This window comes from Danio rerio, chromosome 17 (assembly GCF_049306965.1).
Source record: "Danio rerio strain Tuebingen ecotype United States chromosome 17, GRCz12tu, whole genome shotgun sequence".
In the NCBI taxonomy this organism is placed as follows: domain Eukaryota; kingdom Metazoa; phylum Chordata; class Actinopteri; order Cypriniformes; family Danionidae; genus Danio; species Danio rerio.
In genome coordinates, this window is record NC_133192.1 from 2672501 (window position 1) to 2695932 (window position 23432).

At 37.2% G+C, this 23432-nt stretch overlaps 2 protein-coding genes and 1 non-coding gene across 12 annotated transcripts in view; 2 read left to right on the top strand and 1 right to left on the bottom strand.

Annotated features, from left to right (window-relative positions):
• The window catches only part of akt1 (v-akt murine thymoma viral oncogene homolog 1), a 100292-nt gene extending 98176 nt beyond the window's left edge, over window positions 1-2116 (top strand). The window contains exon 14 of the mRNA XM_021467101.3: window positions 1-2116. This exon is cut by the window's left edge and continues 1830 nt beyond it. The gene's annotated coding sequence lies outside the window, so the exon portion shown is untranslated.
• Window positions 2117-9386: 7270 nt separating this feature from the next.
• Window positions 9387-9458, bottom strand: trnag-ucc (transfer RNA glycine (anticodon UCC)). Its single transcript has one exon. It is a non-coding gene; the product is annotated as a tRNA-Gly (tRNA).
• Window positions 9459-10058: 600 nt separating this feature from the next.
• The window catches only part of cep170ba (centrosomal protein 170Ba), a 66775-nt gene continuing 53401 nt past the window's right edge, over window positions 10059-23432 (top strand). For all 10 annotated transcript variants that reach the window (XM_073927992.1, XM_073927993.1, XM_073927994.1 and 7 more), the window contains exons 1-2: window positions 10059-10290; window positions 12477-12614. Coding sequence is in view for 7 of the 10 variants with exons in the window: in XM_017351731.4 (XP_017207220.2) it covers window positions 12510-12614 (105 nt within the window). In the remaining 3 variants the exon portion in view is untranslated. The remainder of the gene's footprint in view (window positions 10291-12476; window positions 12615-23432) is intronic.

A 23432-nucleotide genomic window follows, 5' to 3' on the forward strand; every position in this document is an offset into this window, starting at 1 on the left:
CACTTCTATACAGCTAAAAGAGACATTTAAAGGCTTCACTAGGTTAATTAGGGTAAAGTTTGATTAATTGGGCAAGTCATTGTATAACAGTGGTTTGTTCTGGAGACAATCTAGCTACACTAATATAGCTTAAAGGGGCTAATAAAACAATTTTAAGTTTAAAACAATTTAAAACTGCTTTTATTCTAGACAGAATAAAACAAATAAGACTTTCTCCAGAAGAAAAAATATTATAGGAAATACTGTGAAAATTTCCTGAATCTGTTCAACATCATTTAGGAAATATAAAAAAAAGGGGGCTATTAATTGTATACATACAGTATATATAAAAACATTTTCACAGATACGCTACCTAACAAAATTCTTGCTGTGGACCCCAGTTGTAAGAGCAGCAGATAATAACTTGACTTCTAGTTGATGATGTGTAAAAGTGTCAGAAGGTGGATTCCTCTGCTGAATCATCTGTTGATCTGCATCAATCATCACCAATACTGCAGAAAACCTACTGGAACCAGCATGGAGCCAAAATTCTCACATATATCAGTCATGTTTGGTGAAGGAAAAATCATGGTTTGGGGTTCATTCAGAATGAGTGGATGATCAACATCAACAGCCTGAGGTATCAAGACATCTGTGCTGCCCATTACATTACAAACCACAGCAGAGGGACAATTCTCCAGCAGGATAGCGCTCCTCATACTTCAGCCTCCACATCAAAGCTTCTGAAAGCAGAGAAGGTCAAGCTGCTCCAGGATTGGCCAGCCCAGTCACCAGACATGAACATTATTGAGCATGTCTGGGGTAAGATGAAGGAGGAGGTGTTGAAGATGAACACAAAGACTCTTGATGAACTCTGGGAGTCCTGCTGAACTCTTTCTTCTTCATTCCAGATGACTTTATTAATCAGTGATTTGAGTCGTGTTAGAGATGTATGGATGCAGTCCTCCAAGCTCATGATGGAGTCAGACACAATATTCATTCTGTCTCCACTGCAGCAGCACTTTATATTCTATACTGGACATTATTTCTGTTCAGTGATGAGACTTTAGTCTGAGCAGAGTCAGACCTTACTGTCCTAATCAAATCATGAAGAATCAAGACATGATCTGATTTAATTGCGCTCAAATAAGCAAAATCTAGAGGCCTTCGCCTTTCATAGAGACACTTCTGACACCAAATCATCAACTAGAAGTACAATTATTAATTGTTGGTCTTAAAACTAGGATAGACCACAAGACTTCAGTCAGGCAGAGTGTATGCATATTCATATATGCATAATAAATGTCAAAACAAGCTTTATTTTGGATGTGATTGACTAAAAACATTTGTTTAAAGCACGCAGCGTGGCGAAATATAAAACATTCATTTCCTAAACGGAAATGCAGAATTAATTTTGCACATTCAGGATTATAAATGCAGCACCTAATACTGATTTCCGGTTGTTTTTCTGTGATCTGGAAGTGTTCTGGTGGGTTTTTAAACACAATCGTTGCCATTTTTCTGCATAAACACTCTGAGATACGCTGTTAAATCCAGGTGAAAGCAGTTGTAGCTTGCATTCACTCTTTATTTATATGTTAACAGCTAGAAAGGTATGTGATTTACTGAGCGTCTTAAACACACACACACACACCATTCATCTGTACATTATGAGTATTCTGTACAACATGCTGTAAATACCATATAGCTGTGTTTATTCCAGCACAAGCACAGTGTGATCTCTGTACAGATGTGAGAATCTGTGTATTATTATTGAGGAATGCTCTGATTGTGGATCTACGATGTCAGAATCATCACATGACATGAATGTAAAGGCCCTCTTTTCCTCGCGTTTCACCTCATGACCTTATTTTATATGCAAGACTGTGTCGAGTCGGATTTTTATTGATGGTTTCTGCTCTTTCTTACTGTCCTCTTGTCTTTTTTATTATTAAACGGGATAATATTTGCATTTTTTATCCTGTTTTGGTGTGTTTTTGAACACGTGAACTGAAGAACAGCAGCTTTAGGATACAAATAATATTTCATTTCTATACTCTGTGTGTTTTTTTATCTTTATTTTGATGAATTTGTTTTATTTGCTGTTGAATTGAAATAAAGATCTGGCTGAAATGTGCTTGTTTATTTAATAATGTGTTTTGTTTTCTTGAACTGAAACCACTTTTCATTTGTAATTAACTGGTGACAGGTTTTATCAGGGTTTATTCATTGACATATTTGGCATTTATGTTTATTTTAATTAGATTTAATCAACTGAAAATAACATTGAAACAACTACATTTCTAATTAGGGGCGTCACGGTGGCGCAGTGGGTAGCATGATCTCCTCACAGCAAGAAGGTCGCTGGTTCAAGTCCCGGCTGGGTCAGTTGTCATTTCTGTGTGGAGTTTGCATGTTCTCCCAGTCTTGGTGTGGGTTTCCTCCGGGTGCTCCAGTTTTAGTCCAAACTCATGCGCTATAGGGGAACTGATCAACTAAATTGTCTGTAGTGTATCAGTGTGTGTGAATGAGTATGTACAGGTGTTTCCCAGTACTGGGTTGCAGCTAAAAAGGCATTCGGTGTGTGTGTGTGTTTGAGTGTGTGCATTTGTTTGTGTGTGTGTGTGTGTTTGAGTGTGTGTGTGTATGCATGTAAATGTATGTGTATGTACAGTATGTGTGTGTGTGTGTGTGTGTGTGTGTGTGTGTGTGTGTGTGTGTGTAGCAGCTGTTAGAGTCAGTGAGCCAGATGTTGATTACTCAGCCTCACAGCTGGACGGAGTGTGTAGGACAAAACCCAGAGGAAACCAAACACTCGACCACACACACACACACACACACACACACACACACACACACACCACAGAAACTGTGCATCACACACACACACACACACACACACACACTCTCCTGAAGATCAGCGCAACAGCTCCAGGTAAACACCAGCAGGTCCATCAGATCAAACACACCCTTGTACAGCTATCTTTATGGGGACTTCACATAGCTATAATGATGTTTCCACTGTACAGACGGTCTATTCTCTCCACTACTTCTAAACTCAACCCTCACCGGAGAAAATCTGCATGTTTAAAATTTCAAACCACTTTTATTCTGTCAGATTGATGAGTTATTTTCCTCATGGGAACCAAAAAATATCTGCGAAAGGTCAAAATTTACTGGTATTGCTATACTTGTGGGGACATTTGGTCCTCACAATGTAAGGAATACATGGTACACACACATTCAACCTTCTGACTGCAAAACACTTTTATTAGTTATCATTACTATTTTTAAGTGAAACTTTTTGTGTAAAATTACTGACATTTATTCATACACTCACCGGCCACTTTATTAGGTACACCTTACTAGTAGCGGGTTGGACCGCCTTTTGCCTTCAGAACTGCTTTAATCCTTCTTGGCATAGATTCAACAAGCTACTGGAAATATTCCTCAGAGATTTTGCTCCATAATGACATGATAGCATCACACAGTTGCTGCAGATTTGTCGGCTGCACATCCATGATGCCAATCTCCCGTGCCACTGCATCCCAAAGCTGCTCTATTGGATTGAGCTCTGGTGACTGTGGAGCCCATTTGAGCACAGTGAACTCATCGTCATGTTCACCAGTCTGAGATGATTGAGCTTTATGACATGGTGCGTTATCCTGCTGGAAGTAGCCATCAGAAGATGGAGACACTGTGCTCATAAAGGGATGGACATGGTCAGCAGCAATACTCAGGTAGGCTGCGGCGTTGATGCTCAATTGGTACTAATGAGCCCAAAGTGTGCCAAGAAAACATCCCCCACACCATTACACCACCATCAGCCTGAACCGCTGATACAAGGCAGGATGATCCATGCTTTCATGTTGTTGAGGCCAAATTGTGACCCGACCATCTGACTTTGGCCGGGTCAGATTTTTTTCCACATTCAGCTTAACTACAATCATCAAGCGATAATTAGAAGTGTCTTTTTTATTATTGAACAGTAAATGGTCAGGATATATTACAGTATAATAAAAAATTGTGAAATATAAACGAAACACAGAGGAAGCCAGAGGGAAAAAAAAGTAAAGAAAAAAAAAACAATAAGACAAAATAAACAACCAGCACAATATTCATGAAAGAAAAACAAAACACAATAAGTTAAACATGGCAGCATGGTGGCGCAGTGGGTAGCACAATCACCTCACAGCCAGAAGGTCGCTGGTCTGAGCCCCGGCTGGGCCAGTTGACGTTTTTGAGTGGAGTTTGCATGTTTTCCCCATTAGGTGTGGGTTTCCTCCGGGTGCTCCGGTTTCCCCACAGTCCAAACACATGCGCTATAGGGGAATTGATGAATTAAACTGGCTGTAGTGTATGTGTGTGTGCAAGAGTGTGTTTCCCAGTGATGGGTTGCGGCTGTAAGGACATCCACTGTGTAAAACATTTGCTGGATAAGTTGGCGGTTCATTCCTCTGTGGCGACCCCTGATAAATAAAGGGACAAAGCCAACAAGAAAATGAATGAATGATGAATAGACAAGACATAAAGTAAAGCTTAGAATATTAAGAATGTAAGTAATTCGGAATGAAGTACTGATGTTACGGGGGAATTTTAATAGGGCATGACAAGATAATGTTTTCCTAGCCTTAGTGTTTCCTGAACCAGAAAATGTTTCAAAATATTGTTGCAAAAGAGCGGTTTATTATTGGAGATCTTGCACTTATGTATGTGGTATTTAGCAAATAAAAATAAAAGGTTTATGAAGTGCAATGCTTTCTCAGTATTATTCAGTGGTGGAAAGAGTACTGAGAAATCATACTCAAGTAAAAGTACTATTACTTGCCTAAAACTGTAGTGTAAGTAGAGTAAAAGTATCTGTTGTAAATAATACTCAGAGTAGGAGTCAAAAGTAGACCTTTCAAAAGTACTCAAGAGTAGTGAGTATTACGCTTTTAAAAGCTGATGCGTTTACATGTCATTTGTGCATGTGTGTGTAAACGTAACATTCTGTAGTGCATTTAGTTATTGCCCAGCAGGCACACAACATCATCAGACATTAACATTAGGTTAGATTTAGGTTGTGATGTCAGGTGGCCATAAATCAATGTCTAGCCAGCATCTAAGAACAACATTATTTGTTCAATAACAACATCAAATGACATTGATATTTGGTTGACTTTAGGTTGTGTTGGAAAGTGACCAAAAACTTATGTCGAGCAAACATCCTACGTCATTTTGGCATCACATACTGACACTTCCATGATTTTCATGGAAAAACAAAATGCAACATCCCCATGACACTGAGGTACAACTTCATTCTGACGTCATGTTGACATCTTGTGCCTGCTGGGTGTTTAAGGCCATTTCAATCATCATACAGTAAACATCCGTCATCTTCCCATCAGTGACCTGCATCTAAACAGTCTCTGGGTCAGTGCATGTACAGATTTTATTGCTTCCAAACAGTTTGCTGCAATTATTAAGCGCACATGTTTTGAGGTAGTGTTGGGTATCGTTTGGGGTTATTTCAATTATTACCGGTGCTAAATCGATATTTTTAAAACGGTACCAGTGCGAAAGCGGTGCCTAAATCGATACTTTTAAACCGGTACCAGTGCCAAAACGGTGCCTAAATCCATACTTTTAAAACAGTACCGGTGCCAAAATGCTGCCTAAATCCATACTTTTAAAACGGTACCGGTGCCAAAACGGTGCCTAAATCGATACTTTTTAAACGGTACCGGTTCCAAAACGGTGCCTAAATTGATACTTTTAAAACAGTACTAGTGCCAAAGCGTTGCCTACATCGATACTTTTAAAACGGTACCAGAGCCAAAACGGTGCCTAAATCGATACTTTTAAAACGGTACCGGTGCCAAAACGGTGCCTAAATCAATACTTTTAAAACGGTACCAGTGCCAAAACGGTGCCTACATCAATACTTTTAAAACGGTACCAGTGCCAAAACGGTGCCTAAATCGATACTTTTAAAACAGTACCGGTGCCAAAACGGTGCCTACATCGATACTTTTAAAACGGTACCAGTGCCAAAACTGTGCCTACATTGATACTTTTAAAATGGTACCAGTGCCAAAACGGTGCCTAAATCGATTCTTTTAAAAAGGTACCAGTGCCAAAACGGTGCCTACATTGATACTTTTAAAACGGTACCAGTGCCAAAACGGTGCCTAAATCGATACTTTTAAAACGGTACCCAGTGCCAAAACGGTGCCTAAATCAATACTTTTAAAACGGTACCAGTGCCAAAACGGTGCCTAAATCGATACTTTTAAAACGGTACCGGTGCCAAAACGGTGCCTACATCGATACTTTTAAAACGGTACCAGTGCCAAAACGGTGCCTACATTGATACTTTTAAAACGGTACCAGTGCCAAAACGGTGCCTACATTGATACTTTTAAAACGGTACCAGTGCCAAAACGGTGCCTAAATCGATTCTTTTAAAACGGTACCAGTGCCAAAACGGTGCCTACATTGATACTTTTAAAACGGTACCAGTGCCAAAACGGTGCCTAAATCGATTCTTTTAAAACGGTACCAGTGCCAAAACGGTGCCTAAATCGATTCTTTTAAAACGGTACCAGTGCCAAAACGGTGCCTACATTGATACTTTTAAAACGGTACCAGTGCCAAAACGGTGCCTAAATCGATACTTTTAAAACGGTACCGGTGCCAAAATGGTGCCTGAACTGATACTTTATAGCCACAAAATTATTTGACAAAAATATTTTAATCATTATAATTGAACAATATAATTATTATATTTATAATAATTTTAAAGTAAACATCCAATCATATATTATATATTTGAATTGCATTAATATACTTCTTTTGATCAACCCTTTTTTGAGGTAGTTCATTATGATGCGATTTACCTGCTATGTGTGATTTGATTGGACAGGAATCACAGGACTGATTTTTCTGATCCCCATAGACAAGAAAAAATAAAGTAGTGGCTGAAAGTTGAAGGAAAGTAGTGGAGTAAAAGTACTGATTACTTAACTATAAATGTACTCAAAAGAAAGTAAAAGTACACATTTTTAAAACTACTTACTAAATTACAATTCCTGAGAAAAACTACTCCATTATAGCCATTTGAGTATTTGTAATTAGCTACTTTACACCACTGATATTATTGTCATATCAATAAAACCAAATAATTTCCCCAAAACAAAGAAAAACTGAAGAATATAAACTCAGTCACAAATTTGCTAAAGTTTTGCACATTGTGCCTAAATCCAGCTTAACTCTTTATAAACAGCTACTCACTGGGTAAAATCTGTGGATTAATTTAAAGGACACTTTAAACCAAAGTTTTTGAAGTTTTTTAAATGACCACTTTTTATGCCAAACTTTTCTCCAGTTTAAAATTGCTCCAATAAGCAGAAACAAAAGATTTTGAGATAACTTTATTCGGAAACAGTGCACGGATTGATTTGTTTGTTGAATTCGGAACAAGGCAAGGTAAGTTTATTTACATACCACATTTTTATACACAGTGGCAATTCAAAGTGCTTTACATAAACCAGAATAAAAAAGACAAGTATAAAAAATAAAAAAACTAATAATAAAAATTATTAAAAACAGATTAAATGTGTTAAAACAGGTTATAAAAGAATAAAAAAGAAGAGAAAAACATATTAGTGCGATCTGTCGGACGTAGCACAGTGCTCATTCAGTAAACAAGCTTTCATTAGAAGTGCATGATCACAGTGTGAGGTCTGATGATGTGATGGTGAACAGCGTCATCTGGCGGACAATAAGCACAAACACCAGTTGATTAAACAGCTGCTGTCATGTGACTCATTAATAATCAATGAGAACATTTTACATCCAACTGTTTCAACATTTTTTATTAATATAAAGGTCCTGCTTATTTGTAATTGTAAGAATTTTAGTTAATTATTTATGCTCATTTTTTATTTTTGTTTTATTTATTATATTTTTTGTACTGTTGTTATTATTTACTTTCTATCACCCTGGCATTATTTTGTTTACTATATTGCCATGTATCTGTCGTTTAAAGCATAAAATAAAATAAATAAATATAAATAAATAAATAAATAAATAAATAAATAAATAAATAAATAAATAAATAAATAAAGAGAACGTTACAGTAAAAACTGTCTGAGCATTAGTGTCTGATTTCAAAATAAAAGCATCGCGCTCACAAAAGTGTCACAATATTTTCCCCAAATATTCAGCTAAAGAATATAATGCTAATAATATTGCGACGATATTATTCACACATTTGATGTGAGTTTTTGTGCAAGAAATACATTTAATGACATTGATATCCTTCTACTGCAGTTTTAAATCCTAATTTCGCTTAGGTTTGTTTTGTTTATTTGTTCATCTTAATTTGTGTCACATTTCTATATAGCTTTCTACATCAATTTTATGATTAATTTAAGAAAAATAATAAATAAAAATTAGAAATGTTGCCTTGACAACTACACAAATCTTTTTTTTTATTATTTAAAAATAAATGTTTTATTAAATATTGACATCAATATATTATTTGTATATGATATTAAATTATCATTATTATATGATTATGTAAATAATAATAATAATACTTTATATTTATAGTGCGCTTTTCTCTGACCCAAAGCGCTAATTATTATCACAATTCTGTATTATTGTACAGAAAGTTTATTGTACTACTTTATAACACATTTTTACTTTCCCTGCTGAAAAATCCAGCTTAAACCAGTCTAAGCTGGTTGGCTGGTTTTAGCTGGTCAACCAGGCTTGTTTTAGAGGGGTTTTGGCCACTTCCAGGCTGGTTTCCAGCCATTTCCAGCCTGGTCTTAGCTGGTCAGGCTGGGAGATGACCAGCTAAAACCAGCTTGACCAGCCTAGCCAAGCTGGGAGTCCAGCCAAAACCAGCTATATCCAGCTTAAACCAGGCTGATCAAGCTGGTTTTAGCTGGATTTGACAGGTCATTTTCCAGCCTGACCAGCTAAGACCAGGCTGGAAATGGCTGGAAACCAACCTGGAAGTGGCCAAAACCCCTCTAAAACCAGCCTAGTCGACCAGCTAAAACCAGCCAACCAGCCTAGGCTGGTTTAAGCTGGATTTTTCAGCAGGGTAATCTTAGAATTAATTTTATATCATGGAATTGCAACTTTATTTCTCTGAATTGTCAAATATACAGTCAGAAATCTCAGAATTATGACTTTTTATGTCAGAATTCAGACTTTGTAATTCAGATTTGTGGGTTATCTTTCAATTCTGAGGGGGAAAAGTCCGAATTATGAATACGTATCATGCAAATCTGAGATAATAACCTTTTTGTGTGGTCGGGAACGGGTTCCCATTCAATTCGCTGTGCACACGGGTCATCTTAACATAAGTACCGCACGGCAGTCTGAGTTTACAGCAGCTAAAGGAATGTTGCGTTGGCCGGGAATCGAACCCGGGTCAACTGCTTGGAAGGCAGCTATGCTCACCACTATACCACCAACGCTGACGAGCGATACCGACTAAAGTGAAACCAGGAACGCGCCCTGTTCTGTGTATTTCAGGCAACTTTAACACAGTATGGGAAAAAGTAACAGTACAACAACATTGTATTTAGACTCTATTTTGATCGCACATTCTGCACGCAACATTTAACGGGAGATGCGGAATATCACGTGGTTTCATCATCCGCGGCCGTGTCCTGCAGTTTAATGTAAATCACTGTATATATGTACCCTTTTCCTATTACAAAAGTTGTGTTTCTCTTTTCATGAATCGTATTATTGTACAATAAGACATCCTTAAGTTTGCAGTCTTTAAGTTTTTCAGTTTAAAGGATAAATGACAGGTTTAAATGGAGGACTGTTATTTATGTCTAATGATGGAAATATTGATTACAAATAAATTATCTATAAGATAAATATTAAATATTCATAAATAATTGTTGCAAGCTCTTTTTTGGTAGATATGTTTTGTTTAATGTTTATTTTCGGGTCATAATAATAAAGAGGTGTGGATCTAGTTTTTCCGGCTGTAGTTTCAGGTGGAGGCGCTGCGGCGGCTGCAAAGCTGCTGTGACGTCACTATCTCCCTCTCTCTCTCCGCCACCGACCTGACAAACTCTCTCTGACAGACAGATCGACCGACCGTATGTCCGTCGCTGGAAAAGCGGATAAAAGTCTTCATTTACCGGGAACAGCAGCAGCTCCACGAGTCCGGTCGTCTGACGCCCTGAAAGCCGTGTTCTGCTGGACTGGAGCAGCTCGGATGTTTGGGAATGTCGGGAATTAAAACTTCCTGTTGAGCTTTGACGTTAGCCGCCCGGAGCTGCAGTGAAGGTGTGTGAGAGTCGCTTCACCTGGAAAAACACACTCTTACATCAATGTAATCGAATTTTTAACGTTCAAACCGATTTGTTTGTAATGTATGTGTGTTATTGGTTTGAAATTTAACGTTAATCGTGTTCTCTGTTGAACTGTAGGGTTTATTATTATCGATGAATGTCGATTAACAGGTTTGTTTGGGCTATTAAATGCTAATTAGGTTTAATTCAGTGTCTTGGTCTGCCAGAGTTTGATTTACACCTGTAGTGATTCGGGATTTCAGTCTTCACAGGTGGATTTTGGTCAATAGCTGAGGTTTTTTGGAGGTCAGGAAGGGTTTAAAAATGTCTAGACTTGAACTTTGTACGGATCAATTTAATTTAAAGATTGAGGTAAAGTTGGTTTTATATTAGCCCATTCGTTCACATGCTCCCTATATTGTTTACCATAGTATTTTTAAATATATTCAAAACTACATTAGCACTATTTGTTTGACAGTAAACAATGTTGTACTTTGATAGTCATTGTCTGATAATATGATTTCTCTATTTAGAATTTGCAAATAAAAACTTTTAATTTATATTATTAATAAGAAGAATGTCTGAATGTGCTAATATAAAACCCAACCATACCTAATTTAAAGATGTCAAAGTCCTAAAGGACATCTTCCATGTCTGACTAATATATAACAGCATAATTTCTTGTTAACATGTTGATTATATACTGTAAAAATATCCTAAATTAGCAGTTTTCCATATTTTGTGATTCATGTTTTTATTTTTCCCTGTTAATTTCTGCTTTTGAATGGCATTACGTGACTTTGATCTTTCTTCCATCGACTTTTCAATGTTAAAACATGTGAAAATGAGACTTTTGTGCTCATTTGTAATAGTTTCCAGTGATCTATTGTCTGGGTTGTTGTTAAATGTTAGTTTGTTCGTTTATATAGCACATTTTTTACAACACAACGTTGCCCAAAGTGCTGAACACAATCAATACTAAATAAAATAAAACCTACATAACAATTAAAACATAAGGCAAACCCCTCAACATTAACAAGGCTCAAATGCTTAAGAACAAAGATGGAGTTTCAGACGCTTTTTAAAAACGGATAGAGTTGGAGCATGTCTGATGTGGGGTGGTCAGTTCCAGAGTTTTGGGCCGATAACAGCAAAAGCCCGATTCCCCACTTTGCTTACACCGAGACCCTGATACCGAAAGAATAAACTGATCAGAAGACCTTAGTGACTTGCCAGGATTATATACATGTCTGATAAGTATAAAGTATACAAAATAATTTTGATTATGGTTGAGCGATGTCGACCAATTTGGCATCGCAAGATGTCTAATGTGAAACATTGCGATAGACGATGACATGGTCATCATAGGCGGAGTTGAATTAATTATTTATAAATAATGAATTAATTCATAACGAATTAATTATTTGTAGCCTACCGTTTCAACTACCTGACCCGCATGGTTTTTGTTTTACCCATAAACTAATCATAAATAAATAAAGATAAGTTGCACACAAATTACCACCTGTCAATCACTTTTTCCGCGGGAGGTTGGTCGGTAAACAAGTTGCACAACCAACAGTGTCTGAGGTTTTCTCTTAAATTACTTAGTACAATTGTGAAAGTGAAAGACAGTGCAGGGTACTGATGCTGTGACACGTTACCTGATAGATTCAAAAGACCGAAGAGTCATTAAAAAGAGACAGGATTAATTAAATATCATGTTTAACAACATGAGTGTGTGTGTGTGTGTGTGGTCACATGGTTGTCGTTTTCAGTAGACGGAGGGCTGTTCAGAAATGCTAGGTAAAACATGGATCATTTTAATTCTAAAATGCCATTTTAACACTAAGACATATTAAACGGGGCTCAAGTGTGTATTTTTCACGAGCGGGTTTGCGACCGGGTCGGAGGATCGGCAATGCTGGCTCAGCATCTTGTTGTCTATTGGCCATCGGTGATGGACGATGACATCATCTATCGGTCCAACCCTAGTTTTAATAGTAACTCACTTGATAAATTGACGTATAAAAGAGCACAAATTGTACATCTATCATACAAATATGAGATCACGCAATGTATAACTTCTAGGAATCTTTTAAATGGCTTTTGATGTATAACGTTGCTGATCAATAAGGTGTGTGTGTGTATTTTGAGCTGATTTTCCTGCTGTTTCTCCTGCAGAATGTGTGTGTGTTTGTGAGGATCTGACTGAGGATGAGCGTGACGTCGTGGTTTCTGGTGAGCAGCTCTGGCACGCGCCACCGTTTGCCCCGAGAGATGATCTTTGTGGGTAGAGAAGACTGTGAACTCATGCTACAGGTCAGACTTTAAACGCACACAAATACATATAAGTATACACTGGGGCTGCACGATATTGGACTGACATTGCAATATTTAGTTTGTCTGTCGATGTATATTGTGATATGAATATAATCTCACAAGAAGTCGCATCACTCAATTAGGAATGATTCATGATTTTGTATGGATTGGGCTTATTTTGTAGAGGAGTGTCTTGCTGTAATGCAATACAATTAAATAGATGTGAATTCATTTTCTGGTTTTCTCTGGAATCTAACAGTATTGAGGCACAGAAATTCAATAATATTAATAACAATAATCTATAAAATACCAGTCATAGTGTAGAGTCTTCATAATATAAATAGTTAAAAACAATTTATTTAGGTTTATAAACCTTTATAATCGCTTGGTTTAAGCTTACTTAAATCTTACAGTCACAGGTCTTAAAGACACATGCAAACGAAAATCTTTCAGTCTATTTTAGGGTTAAACTTTGATGAACCCACGAAACATGTTCTGAACTGTGGTGCTGATCAACTATAATCCCAATTCAAGACTGCAGATCCTGCGACTTGACTTGCAGATTGATATCGATGCTGAAACAATATGTTGTGCAGCCCTAATACACACACACACACATACTCACACATACACAAACTAGGGTTGGGCGATGTTGACCAATTTGGCATTGCACGATGTCTAATGTGAAACATCGCGATGGATGATGGCATCGTCGTTGTAGGCGGGGTTGGGTGTGGTTGTTAAATATCAATTAATTCATAACGAATTAATTCATTGTAGCCTACCGTTTTCACTGCCTGGCCCACATGGTCTTTGCTTTATCCATAACCAAACCATATATAAAGTTACACACAATTGACCACCTGTCAATCACTTTTTTTCCGCGGGACTCTGGCCTGAATAGGCAGTGATCTGTGTCCTTATAATGGCTTTTCCCACAGCTAGTGGAGGAGACGAGAGCTCAGTTGGAGATCACTGTAATTTGTATTGTGATTGATGATAGCTTCCTTATTTTATTATCATTATAAGGAAATTATAACAAAGATGCTAGGGCTCGACCGTTTTGGTCGCATATGCGCCCAAAATTTTATCTTTGCGACCTTTACCTTATATAAGGAAGCATTTGGGCGAGTGCACACATTTGCAGTTTTTCATGGCAAAATCCTCACCGCATGCGCGGACAGTGGCGTAGCGCAAAATGCGGAGGCCCCCCTGCAGGGATCACCGACGGGGCCCCCAGATGAAGGTGTTCATAATCTCCGTAATGAACGACTCGTTCACTAGCTGACAATAATACAAGTTTCTGGCAGCGCAGCATCTCGTTGTCATATTTCTTTTGCATTGTTTGCTGATTTTATTCAACAAAACTAGAATAAGCCGAGTGTTTAGTGCGAGTTGGAGCTGCTTTACCTTATGATGAATGCAGTAAGTGACTGTTATCATCAATAACGTTACCTGATTAGCACAAATTTCAGAACATACAAAAACGTAAATCTTACCTATGAAATGTTCTGCCTTTGTGCTTTGTTTTCTTTGTTTGCTCGTTACTACACTCGTAGACAGCGCTAAAGTCCCGCATCTTCACGTAATAATACTGTCTTGACTAGTGCGGTTGAATGACATTTGTCCAGGGAGCACTGTACCAATGTGGCGACGCTATAGACGCATGCTCAGGGTCCCTATGCGATATCTAGTGTATATATCTGTCACAAATTGAGGAGTGGGGAAATGAGGCGGGGTGGAGCGACAACGCGGGGAATCCTTCACAAACTAAGGAGCGACCACAAACCGAAAGCGGCGAGAGCGTCAAAGTAGCCAGAAGTCATTCATTTTTTAACGAGAACCGGCGGCGAGAAACAGCGGCGCGTCTTCATTGGCTATGACGCGGTTCGGCGGCAAGCAATCAGAATGAAGTAGTCCACCTTGAGAGGAGTTCAGAGAACACAGTTCTGTGAACTTTGGTTCCGACCACAGTTGTTCCCAAGAGTTTGATTATTGCGGTTCCTGGATTTTCAATCATTGAAAATCGCGACGACGTGGGGCCCCCTAATCACGCGGGGCCCCTAGCGGTGCGTTACCTGCGGGCCCGTCTGCTACGCCACTGTGCGCGGATTTAGGAGACGTTTATGCAGAAAGCATCTTTGCACCTAAAAACGCCAAACTCAGCTCTCAGGAACAGATTAAAACAGTTTTTATGTGAATGCAATGCTTGCCCCGCCTTTGTGCTCCTCTTATTGGCTCACTGCTCTAGAACTGAACGCTGCCTTCAGATGACAGGAGATACAACCGCGAAAATGTAAAGCGCTGAAGATAAGAGAATGGAAATAACACTGACAGATTTTCCTACAGTTATTAATAATGGCACATCTGATTAGTGATCATGTGCTGAATGTCAATTCACCATTTACACTTTTCCAAGAGTGGATAAAAGACTTCCAGTGTTTCAAGTCCGCTATGAAAATAACTAAAGCCACTCGCTGTAAAGTCTGTGGGACAGGGTTTGCTGGTAACAGCGTTTGCCACTGAATCTACACATTTTAAGCGTGAGAGGAACCTGTATAATCCTTCATTTAATCCTCAGGATGCTGTCAGCCGAGCAAGCGGCAGCTATATGTAACATTTAACACAGCTCATGAAAAGAATGTTATTGCTATTAAGATGACCTGCAAATAATAAGTTATGTATCAATATAAATGTGGGGCGGGGCGATGGATCGCAATGCCGACTCAGCATCGTGAATTTCGTCGGTCTTCGGTGATGGACGATGACATCATCTATCGGCCCAACCCTAACACAAACACTTGCGCACACACACACACACACACACACACACACACACACACACATATACGGTTCACTGCATGCGTTTATGGAGTGATTACCTGCTTTAAAAATTTAATATTTGTATCCATTTCTTAGTCAATATAGACACAATGTTTTGTTGCATTTTAATGAATCAGTGTTATTAAAAGTTTTATTCATAAATTCAAAATAGGAGTGTGGTCTCCTAACATCTTTAGGACAGTAGTCCATTTAAATTCAAATGTCGTATTGTTTCAAGGTGTTTCAAATTCGAGGTGTTGCTGATAAAAATACAAACTACAAAATTTCAACTAAACTTAATATTTTTTTGTACTTTTTTTTGTACTAATTTTTGATAATTTAATACTTAATTAATTTAACTTTTTACCCTAGAATATACAAAAGAATGGACTAGTTTTTAAAACTGTTGTCTGTAGGGTTTGTTTTGCTGGGCACTGTACACACACACACACGACACACACACACGCAAGTAAGTACTAATGGTGTCACGATCCTCCAAATCCTCGATTCGATTACATTTTTGATTCTAAAGTCACGATTCGATTTTCGATTATGAATAATTAATTAATTAATAACGAATTAATTATTAGTAGCCTACCGTTTAAACTACCTGACCTGCATGGTCTTTGTTTTACCCATAAACAAATCATACAGTAAATGAATAAAGGTAAGATACACACATAATTACCACCTGTCAATCACTTTTTCTGCGGGACTCGTTAATAGGCAGTGATCTGTGTCGTTATAATGGCGTCGGTAAAAAAGACGCACAACCAACAGGAACCAGCCAACAGTATCTGAGGTGTTCACTAAAATGACAAAGTTATTGTGTGAAAGTAAAAGATGGAAGCAGTCTACTGACCCGCTGACTGCCTTGACCCGCTGTCTCGAGCGCATGACAATGTGTGTGCGTCTGTGTTTGTGTGTGAATGAGTGTGTGTGGTCACGTGATGTGCGTTTTCAGAGGTAGTGAGGAAGGAGGGCTGCTCAGAAATGCTACACGCCAGTGTGGATGTGGATCGTTGTCGTTCTAAAATGCCATTTAAAATCAAAGACAGTGTAAACAGGGCCTGAGTGTGTATTTTTCGCGGAGGATCGCGATGCGCCCATCGTCTATCATCCCAACCGTAATACGTATATAGCAGAGCTTGCAAACTGTGTTTTTTTGTCGACAACACGAACGTTGTCAACATAACTAACTGGGAATCCAAAATGCTTCCACACCGGCGACTTCATTGAAAGAGGAGAGGGTTTAAGCTCTGTCGACGGGTCTCCTGCTTCTGCAGTTTAACAAGCACTTGGACAAGCCTGTTTTTTTCCCGCTTGGCAAGCCAAGCTGACGTGACATAGGGGCGTGGCAGCATCGACGATTCTATTTTTTGATTCGATAATCGAAGTTGAGCATAAATTTCGATCGATTTCGATTAAAAACCGAAATCGTGACACCCGTAGTAAGTACATATCACATACACATTAGGGGTTATGCTGACTAGTCGACTTCAGAAACTAGTCGTTTCCCCCACACTCTAAACACATACGCTATAGGGGAATTGATGATCTAAATTGTACGTAGTTTGTGTTTATGTTTGTATGTGAGAATCTATGGGTGTTTCCCACTACTGGGTTGCAACTGGAAGGGCATCCGCTGTGTAAAACTTATGCTGTAATATTTGATCATTTGTTCCGCTGTGGCAACCCCTGATGAATGACTAAGCCGAAGGAAAATGCATGAATGAATGAATGAATGAATGAATGAATGAATGTTTGATTTTGTCAAAATTAACATAATGATTAATACATTCTTTCATTTTTTAAACTGTTAGTTCATGCACTTCACTAATGTTAACAAATAGAAAGTTATTGTAAATCCTTAACATGGTCAAATCATAAATTTCAATGAAATAAAATTGTAAAAAGCACGCACAAAGTACTTTTATATAAGGCAGCATTTCTTAATTTTGATTAGTTTAGTTTGATTCTAAAAAATACCTAAAACTCTAATTAAAATGCATCAAAACTATATAGAAATAGTTGAAAAAGTCTCAAAAATGATTCAAAATGTTAATAAATAAATATAACAGTGTCTCAGTGATACTAAAACCACACTGCAGCACATAAATCTCCCTTTCACTCAAATGGCTTATACTGTAAACTGTAAGTAACGGTAACTTGAAACGCAACTCAAACAAACGTCTTTCTCATGTTTTTCTGCCTCTCTTGTTCTGCTGACACTAGAATGCAGTGTTTTGAGTCTGTTTATACGGCTGTGTTGATCTGTGGTTAGTTCAGCACGGCCCTCTCACCGCAGCCGTTTACTGCAGTCAAAAGCCTGGTCCTGTCTATTCATGCTCTGTGAATGTGTCCAAACCTCGACCTCTCCCTATGCATTCCTGCCAGCAACAGATCTGGAGGACATTCAGCCACGCCACAAGTGTTTCGAACTCATTATTACACTTATTTAAAACCATTTGATTTATAATGGCATACAGTTTAAGTCAAAAACTTAATCTTTTTCTTTTTCAAATATTCCCCAAATGATGTTGAACAGATTCAGGAAATTTTCACAGTGTTTCCTTTAATATTTTTCTTCTGGAGAAAGTCTGATTTGCTTTATTTCAGCTAGAATAAAAGCAGATTTATTTTTTAAACCCATTTTAAGGCTAATATTATTAGCCCCTTTAAGCAATACTTGTTTTGGATTGTCTACAGAACAAACCACTGTTATACGATGACTTGCCTAATTACCCTAACTTTCCCCTAAATAACCTAGTTAAGCCACTTTAAGCTGAATACTAGTGTCTTGAAGAATATCTAGTCAAATATTATGTGCTTTCATCATGGCAAAGCTAAATTTAATCGGTTATTAAAACTATTATGTTTAGAAATGTGCACACAATATGGTGTGAAAAAGTGTTTGCCCCCTTACTGCGTTCTTATTTTTTGCATGTTTGTCATGCTTTAATGTTTCAGATCATTAAACAGATTCAAATATTAGTCAAAGATAACACATCATGCAATTCTGAAATGAATTAAGAGCACATTCAGCATGCTGCAGGGTTTCTAACTTATTATCATATTGATTTAAAACCATTTGATTTATAATTACATGCATTCAGAATTTGCATGCAACTCAAGTGTACACACTGTACTTTCATTCATAGCTTACAGTATGTTTAACATTCATTTAATGAATTATATATACACAAAGTGTTGTGGAAAAGTCTTTGCGCCTTACTGAGTTCTTATTTTTTTGCATGTTTGTCACGCTTTAATGTTTCCGATCATCAAGCTAATTTAAATATTTGTCAAAGATAACACAAATATACACATCATGGAGTTTTGAAATTAATAATAAAAGCTTAAAGGGAAAACAAAAGGCAAAATTACATAGACCTGTGTGAAAAAGCGTTTGTCCATTAATACAGGGTGTTGTTCGCTGAGTCTTTTAAAAGTAAAGTTGATAAAATAATTTAGAGAAATTAAAGGCCCTTAAAGTCTTAAATGCATTTTTTTTACATGTCTTATAGGGGTGTAACAACATATAGTGGTACAATTTATTGCAATACAAAAATGTCACAATATGCATTGTGGCGTTATGACAATTTTATTGCGATATGTCATCTGTTGAGCTACATTTCACCTGCTGTCACATGCATTCAGATTGCTTAAACTAGCAGCAGAAGCAGGCCAATATGAGTGCAGCTGAAAAAGAGAATGTCTCGTCATCTTATAAGGCCAACATCTGACAACATTTTGGTTTTCCAGACAAAAAGACAAAACACAAACTGTGCGTAAACACTGTAAAAAAAATGCCACCCTACAAAGCTGCGAACACAACAAATATGATGTGATATTGAAGCCGTTACCACAGCGCCAAAGTGCAATCGAGTGTCTTAAGTGGCAAAGCTGAATAACGAGATGCATAGGAGTATTTATGGCAAAAGACATGATACCATTTTCTGTGGTCGACAAAGTTGGATTTTGGAAATTGAATATAATTAAAATATTGTGATGCATATTCTATCATGAACATGATATTGTGATATACATCATATCGTGAGCTGAGTGTATTGTTACACCCCTATTGTCTTACAATTTTTGATTATACAACATAGCTAAAGTTTGGCTTAACGTAATCTGTAAACATTGGGGTGTTCTGTAGTTTCTAAAATATTCCACTTTGCTTACAGCAGTAACCAACTACTTTTTGTTTTTAGTTAGTCACATACTCATTTTATTTTGATTAATATATAATTATTTTTTCTATTTTCTAAAATTCTAACTTTTTAAATATGGAATCAGCCTATTTACTAGTTAAAATGTGAGTCTAAAGTTTTCATTCATTTGAAGGTCTGAGAATTTGCATAGTTTTATTTCTTTTAAACTGGTCTAATATTGTTTTGCATTTCTCTTATAAACCTATCATGGGGTAGTCGGGTAAATAAATTGTCTTGTTTTTCATTTTCATCCTTCTGAATTATATTGCATTGATAAGGAGTCTTTATTTTTATTTGCTAAGACTCTATTTGTTACTTACAATCAATCTTACAATCAATGTATTGTGAGTTAAAATGTCGTCAGTGCTACTGGGTGAAATCTAAAGTCACAATAAGGTCTTAAAATGTATGAAATGATCATAAAAAAGGGGTCTTAAAAGGTATTGAATTTCACACTCTGATTTCTGTATATACTCTGTAATAACTGGTCAGGTCACTCTTAGCAGCAACAACTGGAATTAAGCCTTTACGGTAACTTGCTTTGAGTCACTTACAGTGCTGTGGAGAAATGTTAGATCACTCCTCTTTGCAGGATTGTTCGAATTCAGCCACATTAGAGGCATGAACCACCTTTTTAATGTCATACCCCAGAATCTCAATTGGATTCAGGTCAGGGCTTTGACTAGGCCACTCCAAAGTCTTTATTTTGTTTTTCTTCAGCCCTTTAGAAGTGGACTTGCTTGTAATAGTCTTAATAACTAATTTCTGATTACTCATTTATTTTATCTTTGCCTTATGACAATACATCCTATTTTACTAGATATTTAAGCATAATTTGTGGACTATAATTTCCAGGGGGCTAATAATGTTGACTTTAGCAGTTTAAAAACAAAAAGATATGACATAATAGGAAATACCGCAAAAATTGTCCTTACTCCATTAAACATCACTTGAGAAAAACTGTGTATACATATACGTAGTATATGTGTATCTGCATAGTGGCATATATAAATATAAGAAGTTATGACTTGAATGATATTTAAAAAGTGTCATTCATCGTAAGATGATTATAGTGAATAATGGACAATAATTATAAAAAATATCATAAAAATAGCTAAATATTTTGGATATAAAAGATTTGAAAACCCTGAAACTCTTTTATTATTAAATATATTAACCAAAATTAAGCAGTTTATTGTAATAATGCTGTTCTATTATAATCAAAATAGTTTTAACCATAAAATTACTGATATTTGTTACTTGGTTGCATGCAACTCGAGTCTACAAGTGCACACAGTGCTTTCATTCATGTTTAATATGCATGTAAAGAATGACAATGAAAGCAAAATAAACCCATTGAGCACAGGACTCGCGGGTGCTTGTAATTGCAGCTCAGTTAAATTCACTACCGGAAAATAAGCAGAGCATTTTTGAGGTCTAATGAAGGCTCTGAACAATGACATCAGGCCACTAATGAGGCTGAAAATGAGTGTGGGCAGATCTGCTTTGATGCAAGACTGCCGACTCCGATAATGCTGGGTAATTGTGCCTTCTTGTGGTCAAATGTAAATGTTTATCTGCCATTTCCACTGATAGGATTTTCTCCATGGAGTAGACACTTCAGTGCTGATAATATAACCCGGTTACACTCTTTGGCCTTGGCTCTGTTCTGCAGACGGAAGATAAGAGCTGCAGATGGGTTTTCTGTAAGGAATAATGTTAATGTAGTAATATTAATCTTTTTTTATTTACACACACAGTGATGCCATCAAACGAAATATCGAATGGATGAAATATCACACTCGTAAACATTGTGCAGAGCCTGGCAGAATCTGCAGACATTTTGTTTTGTTATGTCTGCACAGAATTTTGTAAATAATTAGCTTATTTATGCAGAAGGATTTTGGGAGCCTATTAATGAAAAACTCTAGACATTAAATAAAAAAATAATACATTTTTAACTTTTTATTTAAGGCTTCTAATGCAGTGGTAAACAAAGCAAATCTCGCAAATAGTGTATCTACTGACAATGAATGAACATGTTACTTTACAGACTGTGTTGTAAATAAATCATGCAAACCAGGGGTGCTCAGTCCTGTTCCTGGAGATCTACCTTCCTGCAGATTTCAGTTGCTACCCATATCAAACACACCTGAACCAATTAATTAGGACCTGAACACCACTTGATAATTACAGGCAGGTGTGTTTGATATGGGTAGCAACTGAAATCTGCAGGAAGGTAGATCTCCAGGAACAGGATTGAGCACCCCTGATCTAAACATTTGCATATTAGTTGAGAATTTTATTATATTTGAATATCTCGGGCAATTTAACACTAAAGGTTGCTTGTTTGGTGTCCCCTTCACTATACTGGGGCATTAGGACTCACGCAGACCACAGGTTGGGCGCCCCCTGCTGGCCTTACTAGGACCACTGCCAATAGCAGCCTAGTTTTCCCATGTGGTCTCCCATCCAGGTACTGAGTAACCGCTCTTGGGCTGCAGGGTGATACGGCTGTGGCATTATATACTATATCAGGGGGATACGGCTGTGGCATTATATACTATATCAGGGGGATACGGCTGTGGCATCATATACTATATCAGGGGGATACGGCTGTGGCATCATATACTATATCAGGGTGATACGGCTGTGGCATCATATACTATATCAGGGGGATACGGCTGTGGCATCATATACTATATCATGGGGATACGGCTGTGGCATCATATACTATATCAGGGGGATACGGCTGTGGCATCATATACTATATCAGGGTGATACGGCTGTGGCATCATATACTATATCAGGGGGATACGGCTGTGGCATCATATACTATATCAGGGGGATACGGCTGTGGCATCATATACTATATCAGGAGGATACAGCTGTGGCATCATATACTATATCAGGGGGATACGGCTGTGGCATCATATACTATATCAGGGGGATACGGCTGTGGCATCATATAATATATCAGGGGGATACGGCTGTGGCATCATATACTATATTTACTAAAAGAATGAAAGAAGTTATTACTCTACAAACTCCATTGTAAATGAAACATCTACACGATTGCATATTAGTTTATACTATTATTATATGTAAATATCTCAGAAGGCAGTTTAATACTAAAGGTTGTTTTCTGGCCTCTTGTAGCGTTTACATTGGGTTTGTGTGTATGTTTATTTTATTATAATCAATTTTTAACTTTTATTTAAGACTTATAATGCAATGGTAAACGAAGCAAATCTTTCACATAGTATATCTACTGAGAGAATAAAAGAAGATCTTTACAGACTGAATTGTAAATAAATCATACAAACATTTGCGTTTATTACACTGTAAAATGATACTGGTTTCCTTTAAATCTTCACACCGATTCAAATTAACCTTATGGGATGTTAAACTGACTTAAAACAGTTTGCATAAATTATAAAATTAAGTTAGAACATGATCAGCTTAGTTTGATGGGTTGCAATGAACTACAAACATATGTTGTCATGACTAATTGATGTAAATTTTTACAGTGTACTGAAATTAATGTAAACTAAATAAATATATATTTACACATTTTCATAAGTAAATAAACCGATTCAAGGATGGTCTAAAATTCTGCCGATTTCTGTGATCACAGTTTCCATGTGGGCCTATCAGTGTGCAAATATCTCAGATGTTAATTTAACACTAAAGGTTGCTTTCTGGCCTCTTGTAGCATTTAAATTAGGTTTGTGTGCATGTTTATTATATGATAATCAATTTTCGACTTATTTGGGTT